The sequence below is a fragment of the Cynara cardunculus genome (assembly GCF_001531365.2).
Source record: "Cynara cardunculus var. scolymus isolate 2C chromosome LG 2, CcrdV1, whole genome shotgun sequence".
In the NCBI taxonomy this organism is placed as follows: domain Eukaryota; kingdom Viridiplantae; phylum Streptophyta; class Magnoliopsida; order Asterales; family Asteraceae; genus Cynara; species Cynara cardunculus.
Genome location: NC_037529.1, coordinates 3,402,941 through 3,414,550, shown reverse-complemented (window position 1 = coordinate 3,414,550; position 11,610 = coordinate 3,402,941). Strand labels below are relative to the sequence as shown.

General features: G+C 34.4%; 1 protein-coding gene across 1 annotated transcript; it reads right to left on the bottom strand.

Annotated features, from left to right (window-relative positions):
• Positions 1-7,889: 7,889 nt before the first annotated feature.
• Positions 7,890-8,576, bottom strand: LOC112504121. The gene has a single exon (XM_025108077.1). It carries the CDS (start codon positions 8,574-8,576, stop codon positions 7,890-7,892), a length of 687 nt encoding a protein of 228 aa, XP_024963845.1.
• Between the last annotated feature and the right edge of the window lie 3,034 nt (positions 8,577-11,610).

Genomic DNA, 11,610 nt, shown 5'->3' with positions numbered 1-11,610 from the left:
ATAAAGAAAGATCAGGTGTTTGAACAAAATTGAATATTAAATCTCTGTTACAGTTATATTCACATCTTATTGAAAACCAATTATGTCATGATGGCGTTTATGTTTTCTACATCTACATGCATGTCATTAAACCTACACGAGTTTATCATTTATCTTTTTAGCGAATTATTCAATCTTCGTATCTTCAATCAGCCTCCTCTATGCAACCTATCTATTCAGTGCTATTTAAAGATTTGTGACATTATTACCATTTGGTAGAGGGAACAGTTTCCACCAATTTATGTAAAAGTAGACTGGTATGCGTTTTGTTCTATTGAACTGAGGCCAAATGCGTGAAATTTAAAAATAGGTAGGAATGAAACGGGTTGAACGGTTTAAAAGTTATTCATAATAATATAATATACTCGACTGTTTGCAACGTCGTACATTATCTGATCACTATATCTGTAATCTTCCTCAAATTAAATTTTTAACTGTTTACGAAGTCAAATATAAAGACGGGTCGATATAAACCATTTTGACATGTTATTCAACCTGTTTGGCTCATTCATTTTGTCAGATATTCAAATGAATTAGAGTTACACTATATTTAATGATTGGTAGTTTTTTATATTAATAAAAAAAAATCATGAATGCTAATTATATTCTTGAAAAGTCAACTCCATTAATTCTTTATTTTCATTTGAAATTTAAGTTTTCATCAACTTGAAAATTCTAATGATGATGTTGATTACCCTTGATTAATTAAAGATTAAAACCACATAATCACAAAAATACCTGATTATAATCATCTAATACTTACGTTTTAATAAATACATGATTACTCGCTACGAAACTGTATATCCAACAACCATTTAAGGAGTTCTAAACTTAAAACGGTACAGTAATTATATCTCCATCGTATATTGTTAAAGACTACTTAAACGTGACATACAATCATCTTAACTCTCTAATAGCCATAAGGCTCGTTTACTAAACGCTTACTTGGTAAATGTTTATCAGGTCATTTTCATATTATAGGATGAACATGACAAAGACTGAAGATCTTACCCGGTAGTAACGATGATAATGACCGAGAGACTTACCGAGTGAGAGCAATGAGGCCATTCGATCAATCGGCTCAATTGGATGCGAAAGGGTGGTGGTTTATGTCTGGCTTGATTACCCCCTAAGATAAGAGGAGGATATAGAAGCAGATTTAGCTGCACAGTGAAAGCAACGACTCTTACCCCGGTAAGTGCTTACTAAATAAATTGTTGCATACAATGTTGTTTTAATAGACTAAAACTTTATGTAGTAAATTAAGTTAAAGTATTGATTCTTACTAGTAAGCACTTCGTGGGTAAGCATTAGGTAAACGACCTCTTACTCTATCACACATTATCTTTGCCTTCATATAGTTTGCTGGATCTTTTCAATGTATATACACAAAAACATTAGTGTAGCGCTTACGACATTTAATGTTAGCATTCTAAATATACCTTTCAAATATCGTAAACATATTTATCAAAGAAAATGTAATATTTTATTATTGTAACTGTAAATTCTAACTATACATGTAAAACATGTGCGTCATGTTTAAATATCATCCATGCATGAACGAGACATTAACACATGTCATATAACAACAAACTGTATAATAAATCGGAATTGTAAACTGTGGGTTTTATCCATAAAATATATTCGAAATTAGAAATCGTTCTTTTTGGTAATCGATAACAGCCTTTGGCGCTTAATTAATTATTTCAGAATTTCAGAATTTTAGATTACTGAACATACGCTAACCATGAAAATTCCAATTTATACCTATACTTCACTTTATTAACTACAAAGTTTATACCAATTTTATACTAAACACTCTTAAACAGTATATGACACCAAAAAGGAAGTCAGTTACAATAAATTAGATGAATTTTGCTTCCTTTTGTGTGTTCTTGCTTGTCTTTGATTATTTGGTTCTCTATCGTCACTTTGTGTTTGCCAAAATACCGAAATCCAAATGTCATGCTTTCTTGATCATGTCGCTCCTTAATCTCGGCCCTTAACTTCCACATGAAAACGTTGCCATCCCATTTCCGCAGTTCTGGCTTTGAACGTAAATCCTCTTTGTTAGAATCTCATATCAGCTATACTTGAACCATTTTTACAGTATATATATTGAAATATCACCTTTTTTTTCTTAAAGACTATTTTAAAAAATGACCTAAAAGTTTCACATATTTTCACACCTTTAATTTCTAATTTAACCCATAATCTAAAGCGATTTACTCATTCATGTATCATAAATTAACATGTTTGGTCCTTGCATTTCTCTTTATTCAAATTTAACCCTTAAACTTGGGGGATTACATCATGAATCTTGTTCACCAGTGAAGCAAATAAATCAGAGATCATAGTTATCAAAATAATAATTTGATTAAGATTTGTTCCTATTAAAGAAATTCCATGTCAGCATTGTGGGAGTGGTGACCTGGCAAATTAAGACAATAAGTGGAGCCCACAATTGTCAGAAAGTAGGCAACAGAAACACAAGGCAGCCCATGCCCATCTGTTCTGACTTCACTCAGACATATCATCATGTTTTGTTTTATGAGCAAGCAACCAACTTTCCTTATCTCATATCTTCTAAATATGGTTATTATCATTTTTTATTACATAAATAATTGTTATAATAAAAATTGATTTTTTTAATAATGAATATAAAATTAACTAACTATTTATATGATTATCTAATTTTAAATATTGAAATCAGAAAATATATTTTGGTTATATTTGTTTTAATTATGATTTAAATTAGTAAATTAAAATTAAAATTAAGAGACTGTTTATTAAATGTTTACCAACCAAAAACTTATGAGATAACATTTTCAGTCATTATAATGGATTGTTAGTAAATATTTTTTACTGGGTAAATGTTTACCAACAAGAGACTAAAGTAAATTGTATGAAAAAATAATGTACTTATTTCTATTTTGGGAAATGTACTTTCATAACTTCTATTTTGATACTAAGATGTAAAGTTTAAACATTCAAGTAACGGGTAACGGTTGAACACTAATTTTAGAAAAAAATAATAATTTTAGATTAAAAAATTCATATTTGCTAACCACGTCAGCAAATAATACTGAGTTGGATACCATTTCGCTCGCCACATCATCATGGTAACCGGTTAATCCTTCAATGCGTTACCCGGATACTTAAATGTTTAAAAGTTTACATCTTGAGTTTCTAAATGGAAGATTTGAAAGTACGTTACCCAAAATAGGAATCTAGTTAAAATACATTATTTTTTCATGCAATTTACCCAAAGGCTTATGGTATAATATTCTCAATCATCAAAATGAAATGTTAGTAAACATTTTTACTGAATAAAAGTCTTTTCCCTCACTTAGCAAGCAACGTTATCAATCATTGTTATGCTAACTTGATAAGATAGGTGACAACTGGTTAATGTCAGAAATGAGTTTGTAGGTCATATGTATTTTCTCATATTTGTTTTGTCGTGTAGCGACAACCATTACTTTTTTTATTTACATTAAATTAAGGTTGAAAAATATACACTTTATCACTATACGACAAAATATAGTATAAAATCAAGTATTCGGTTTTTTTTTAAATAAATAAATTGAAGATGCAACTACCGAAATTGGCCCTGGGCTGGTGTCTATCTGGCAATGTGTATGCGCCAGCATTAAAGTGTTAAGTGTAACACCAAATTAGGAATTTCAATCGCATAAAATTTAATCAATTATTATTTAAATAATTTGTTGTGATAAACGAGCCTTACATTATTATTTGTCGTCTTATCAAAATTGTAATATTTAATGTTTTTAAAACAAAAACAATAATTAAATAAAAGAATACGAAAACGATCAAATTACATATAATTATGTATTAACGGTCAATGCAAGAGTGTGTGTGTGACGTGACCTGCAATCTTAGGTTGCGGCCAAAGTTGTGCAAATCATATTTCATCTTACACATGACTTGGGTATAAAATTACATGTGACTCGACTGTTTTTTTACATGACTTTGGTATAAAATTACATGTGATTGAACTGTTTTCTTACATAACTTCGGTACAAAATTACGTGTGAATCATAGGGATTTGCAGGGTCATTGTTTTAGATTAGCTTTCATATATGAATTCGTTTACACCCCAAGTTACAAACGTTAATAACGAGGGTCCTTGTGAGCTGGTATTTTATCTTGTCTTAAATGCAGGGACAAACCCGATATTTTTTTTATACGGTGATACCATATAATGTAGATAAAAAATAATTACAAGAGGCACGGTTTTTATCGACGTGTCTTCATGTTTTTACTAGTGTTCAATATCGCTCGATGTGTTTAAGCCTAATTCCACTGTTTCGATGGATTTTTAAACTTTTTTTTACTTGATTTCGAGGAACTTTTTTGTTTTTTTATCGATTTCGAAGGGCTTTTTGGTTGATTTCAAGAGTTCTTTTTTTGGTTGATTACGAGATACGGTTGCACCTACTTACACTTTTGAATATCATACAGTCTAAAACGATACAATTACACCTTTCATAAGCATACATTTTTTTAACTTTCGCTAGAGAGATAATACGGTGGTGCGTGCCACCATATGCACTTCTATGGGTTCGTCCATGCTTAAATGTGTCGTCAATTTTCCGTAGGAAAAATCATCATACTATTTGTTTTTTCTTTAATAAATATTTATCTGTAACTGTTAAAAGGTTAAACCAATTAATATGGCTGAGGTATGATCATTTACGTAGTATCAAGAAAAAAACACATATAAACTACACCCAAACATAAACATTAAGATATATATCACGTCTACATTAAGATACAGTCCTCAATTTTTTGATTACTTTCCGTACCTAACAAAATGTTATATTAGCTTTTGATTTTCCAGTAACTGATGCCTACAATAAGAATAAGTATTCGATTTGTTAGAGATAATAATAATAATAATAATAATAATGTAACAGTGATATTGTTTAAGCCACAGATACCAACAAACCTTTACAACCAAGTTCTAAAACATACCAAATGGTCTTTGGTCTAGCGGTATCGTAGTCGTTGGTCTATTAGGAGGTCAGAGATTCAAACATTACCAAAAAGTGAGGAGGGTGTGTGAGTTTATTTTCGTACTCATTTTGACTGGTGAATGACAGATTTTGTAATTATTGATACAACGGATGACAACTTATCAAATATGTTTTAACTTTTTATGATTAAAAAAATAATAGTATTAGGTTACAACCCACCGATACCAGATGTACTGAGAGTCTGTACATCGTGTAAAATTGGTAGAAATTAAAAAGAATTTAATATTTATTAACTTTCTAAGAGGGGGAAAAATACATCCTTGCACTAAATAATTTATTGGTATAAATATGTATTATTTATTGGTCCTCCCTAAAATTTGACCCATGTAGTTACTGCTTTCTACATCTAAAATATTACCTCTTGAGAACTTAAATGAAATTGTAATCGCTTCCTACGTCTATCCTTCTCACCTCTGAACTTTTGACACACCTTGCACGCTACCGATCATCGGAGCTCCTGAACCGACTACAACCACCACAACTCCGCCTCTCATGGCGTAGACCACTCCCCTTCCCCTTCCCAGCCTCCCACAGGCCATAGCCACTCTAACCTCTCAATTCTCATAGGTTAAGGTATCGATTTTCAGTTTATGTTTTGATTTTTTAAACTTTGAAAATGTTATGTGAGCTACTTAGATTTTGATTTCGTGTTTTCGTTAAGAAACTTGTATCACTTTTTTGAATGTCACAAGTCAAAGTTTCAATTTTTATTCTTCTTTCCCGTCATTCCTGTATCAATGCAAAATTTCTATATTAATTTTAGTTAAATTTGACAGTCATGGTCCTCATGGATAAATATTTGATCAAAAGAAAGAAAAAAAACGGTGATTCATCATCTACGCTGTAAATGAACGATGTTGATAGGTTTTATATTACATCTTAATATGCATAGACAGGTTTTAGAAAATGAAAACTCGACGAGGTCATTGTTGATTCTGTAAAGATCTGCATATAATATAATTGTTATTGCTGTTTATATTTTTATTGGTGCACGCGCTTATGTAATTTCTGGTTCCGCTCCTTGAGTGAGAAATAATATTTTATTATTACCACCAATAAAAGTCTTCGAAACTAGATGTCTATGAGAGAGAAAATAATTTTTATTAAATGCATTGAATATCTTTTTTTTTTTGAAAGGCAAAAAAGGAAGGACAAGGAGGAGAGCTTCGGCATGGCCATCACCCTCACCAAGCCAACCAATAAAATTAAACAAAACGATCCAGCAAGAAGCTAGACACAAGAGGAATCAAGAGTCCACAATAACAAACGAAAACAAAAAGAAGCAAAAAGAGACAACCCCAAACTAAAGCCAAAGCAAAACCCAAGTCTGAGACAAGCAAGTAGACTAAACAAGGTAAGGAGAAGAAGACCAACTATCCCAATTAAGATGGAACTTATGATTCCTGTTCCCCATCCAAAGCTTGGAAAAATTTTGAACACCTGGGAATGGGTCTTCACCTCTCTTCTTAGCTTCCACATCATCCTTAGCATGAAAAATTTCATTCCGCCACTTCCAAAGTTGCCAAAGCGCCACGGCGCACACTGATAAGAAAATCACTCCAACCTTGCGATGAGTACCTACTTGTTTGATCAACATTGTAAAATCAGACACCGAGGAAAGCCGTGGGGCTTTAAGATCCCACCAAGCCCATATTTTCCTCCAAAGAATGCTTGCCACCGAACAAGAGAAGAAACAATGGTCCAAAGTTTCAACACCTTTGCCGCAAAAGATGCACTCCAAAGATTGTAACGGAATTCCTCTTTTTGAAAGATTGAATCTTACCGGAATGGCCTCTTTAAGGAAGCGCCAAGTGAAGATGTTTACCTTCTTAGGAATTAAAGGACTCCAAAAAAACGGATYATTGCTTCCAACATTTGTCTCAWCCGCCCCTTGAATTAATTTGGACAATAAGTTGACCGAAAAAATCCCGTTCTTGTTCCAATTCCACAACCAAATATCCTCACCCGAAGTATTGAAATCCACAAGAGAGAGTTTTCTTTCTAGGKCTTGAAGATCATCTAAGCTTCTACCCCTAATCATAGTTTTCCAATCCCAAGCACCATTCCAAGAACCATTAATATAAGTCCATMTGTCTTTGAAAGAAGCATTTTTATTCCTTTCCAAGGCATAAAGTCTGGGGAAAAGGTCTTTCAACTTTGAGCCTTGTCCGATGCTCGCATCTTTCCAAAAAAGAGAAGAAGAATCTTTAGCAACCTTTTTTGTAAACGAAAGGATGACATTCTGACCTGCAACTTCCACGTTTTTGCAAGTGTTGACAATAGAAGCCCAAACACTTTTTCCAACCAAAGGCCTATTTGAAAAAAGACCCCCATCCTCACCATAAAATTCAGAAATGACATCCTTCCAAATCGCATTAGAGCTGGACAAGAACCTCCATACCCATTTTGCTAACAAAGCAACATTTTTCGTTTTTAAGCTAACGATACCCAAACCACCAGTCGACTTAGGGCTCAAAATTTTCTCCCAAGCAACCCAATGCAATTTTTTTTCATCCTCCTTAAAACCCCAAAAAAATMTTCTCCTTATAGATYCCAAAGTTTTTAAAACWGAGTTGGGCGCTTTGAACAGGGAAAAGAAGAACAGCGGAAGAGAAGATAACACCGACTGAATTAGAGTATATCTTCCGCCTATGGAGAGGCAATGAGACTTCCAAATTGAAAGCTTTTTAAGGAATTTATCTTCCACGACGGACCATGAAGCTTTTTTGTTCATGTTACCTCCAACAGGAAGCCCYAGATAAAAGAAAGGAAAGGAAGAGGCCTTACACTTTAACATAACTGCCATATTATTGACTTCTGCCTCCGAGACACCAATACCAAAGAGATTGCATTTGGATAAGTTAATGCGCAGTCCAGAAAGCGATCAAGCTTGCTCATCTTTGAACCATCCTTGCTAAATCGGGTGAAGCGTCTGCCGCAGAAATTAATATCAAGAAGCCCAGAGGAGGATATAAAATTATTGAAATCTGAAGCCTCTTTAGAGTCGAAAATAGATCCCATTCTTTCTTCAGGATGACGAACCGCAATAAAATCCCCCAAAATCACCCAGATAACATCCGGAGCGCTTAAAATCACCGAGCTAAGATCCTCCCAGACTCTTACCTTTTGCAAATGAGCTTGAGGATTATAGACATTTATCAGGCCAACTTTCTTATCCACGTTTTGCCATGAACCAACTGCCCCACAAAAATGGTCACCCTTCAATTCAGACTCTTTAAGGAAGACACTTTCATCCCAAGATAAAAGAATACCCCCGGAACGACCAGAAGCGCTCACAAGAACATAGCCAAAACTCCTGCATCCCCAAATTGACGCAAACCAAGCATCTGAAAGCCCATCGCATTTTGTTTCCTGCAAACCCAACACCGAACACTTCTCCTTTTGCAAAAGATCCTTTATATTACCAGACTTTCCATTGGCTTTAAGCCCACAGCAGTTTAAGGAAAGAATCTTCATGGAATAAAGAAAAAAAAATGAAAGACCCAAAAAATCGAAGAACCACAACAGATTATCGCGGAGAACCATCTTGTTTCCCGCTTTCGGCTCCCCTTGCTTTCTCCTCATTGTATTGCACTCCGATAGCACTTCCGATCACCTCCTTTGACTCTGCCACAACATCAACAGATAAAGGCTGAGAGCTATGGGAAGATGAAGATCTGCAATTACCACATAACTCAAGCCCAAAAACATCTTTTCTATTGATTTGGGCCTGTTGATGCCGGGTTTTCGAAGAAAAATTGGAAGTAGAACCATGGGCCTGAAGCTTTGGGCTTCCACCCAAACCCGGGTTTTGATTAGCATTCAAAGCATTCTCAGTAGCTAAAGGAACTGACTTCCCAAAGGACTTGACTTCGTCCCATGATTGCTTTTTGAATCCTTCAACCATTTTTTCCGAGAAGACCGGTGATACACAGTCATCTGAAAAGGAGTCCGATATGCCGCTATTTGAGCCAACGTCATCCTCACAATCCGAATTAAAACTAGAACGAACGTCATTTGAAGGATGCAAAAAGATTATGCGGTTATGGTCCTCAAAGACCTTTATAGAACACATTTTTTCACCTACTTTCACCTTTACCACCGAATTTAAGCAAGCCATACCAGTAGCTAACAGGACCCCAAAAGAACAAACCATATCGTTATCGAAAGAAGGCTTATCGAAATCAAGAATCTTACCAAAAGGCTCTGCTATTTTCTAATGTTTACGTCACACCAAGCTTCTAAAGGTAAACCTTGAATGTCAATCCAAGTTAATCTCTCCTGAAAAAAGAGCTTCTCATTCCACATTTTAATATCCTGAAACCAATATTTTAACATGTCTTTATTTTCGACCAAACTCTTCTCAGCCACCTCCTTCGAGCTCCATTCACAAATAACAAAAAGACCTCCCACATATTGCAATTTGCAGTCACCCATGCCATCTTCTTGGAGAATTTTCTTTAAATTTCTAAGCAACTCAATACTCTTGACCCTTCCCACCCAACTCTTGCGCAACCTTTCCACATAATACATGTTAATATCAGCTTTAACAAACCTTTCTTGACGATTTGGAGGAGACTCGCCAAGAACTGCTTGCTTAAAGGACCTACCATCCACACATCCTGACTTGGAGAAAACGTCCCGTTTATGAGACGGGTTGCCAGCCTCCTTTCTGTTGACTATATTAGCCTGCATGTGAGAATAATCCCCCATGTTTATCTTCTTTTTCACATAGCCATATTTCTCCAGATTGATAATCAGCCTCACCGTGCCGATAGTAATGTTTTTAAGCTTCCTTTCCAAAGCTTTCTCATCACCAACATGAAGGAATTTTACAAAACCAAATCTGGTTCCTTTGCTTGTTTTCTTTCTAGCCAAGTATAAAGATGAAACCCGACCAAATCTTTTGAACATATTCTCCAAAGCAACCTCATCCCAATTTTCTGGAAATTTAGTGAAGAAGAAGTTTGATACCTTACCTCTACGCTTATCCCTTCTGTTCACCATTTGCCAGCCATCAGTTTCAAAACAGCCCTTCTTCTCCGCCATCACAAAAGCCAGAGAAGCAGAAAGCACAGAAAAATAGCCGGAAAAGCCAACACCGATGCCTGCCGGGAAAACTTCTCCTGCCACCTGCTGCCAGCCAAAACCGACGCCTGCCGGGATTTCTTCCTACCGCCTGCTGCCTGCCGGGAAATCTTCTTCTCCCGCCGGGGAGCTGTAGAGAGACACTTCACAGAAAAAACTCGCCGGAAAAGCGCCGAGAAGACCCAGATGCTTGCCGCCTTCTACCGCCTGTTTGTCGCCTTCTACCGCCTGCAACTTGCCGGAAATGCACCGAGAAGACGAAAACGTCTCCTGTCGCCTGAAGCTTGCCTCCTGCTTGCCGTCTGCTTCTCACCGTACAGTCGCCTGCTTCTCGCCTGTTGCCGCCGTACAGTCGCCTTCTATATTTTTAAACAAAAACTTATTCCATTGAATATCTTAATATTATAATTGATGTTATAGTTTTTAAAACGAAAATTCTGTTGTGGATGAATATATATATATATATATATATATTTTTTTTTTTTGAGATTTTGATTTTTGCCATTTCGAAGAAAATTTGGAGAATCTGTTGAAAATATTTTTATATGCATTTCTTTTATGTCAAAATAAAGTCAAATCATGCATTGAGAATATAAAAATCAAGTTTTGATCAAAGATGGAAACAATGCGGATAATGCATCCCTCGACCCCCGTCCTCGATCCGATCAATCTCAACAAGCTCGGGAGGAAAGAATCACTGACGTGTTCGAGAGGAGAGAATCTCCAACGGGTTTTGGGGAACCTGTAAGGTACACGTTTAGTAAAAATAATTAAAACAATGTATTTCAAAATAAAAAATTAATAAATCGTCACTACACTAATTACAAATATTGAACATCAAATATATTTATTAATTAATAATAAATATATATGTATATAGGTGAGTTATTATTCAACCATTTACATTTGTACAACCAATATAACTCAATCTCAACCGTCCATTTAGTTTGATGAATATGTGATTTCATAAAGGTTTTGATTGTTTCCTAATATAAATTATTGATCATAATTAATGAACTATAGTTATCTTCTATAAATATTCAAATCATAATAAATGAACTTTCATTATTTTCATAAATATATAAATTGATTGCGTTGTATTGGTTGTACAAATAGACATGATTGCATTTGAAATATACCCTATGTATATATCTATACTATCTTATAAAACATTTGACTAAAACTCTTAAAAACACTTAAAATTCTTAAAAACTCTTAAAACTCTTAAAAACTCTTAAAACTCTTAAACTTGTTTATCTCTAAATGATTTCATCCCTATCCGATTTTATCCCATATTTGAATTCGTGTAACTAACTGCAAATAAACACAATCAAATACAGGATAAACATCTCATTTTAAATATAAAAAGTCTAAAATATAATTAGTATAATCATTAAATTATAACAGAATACTTAATTATTAT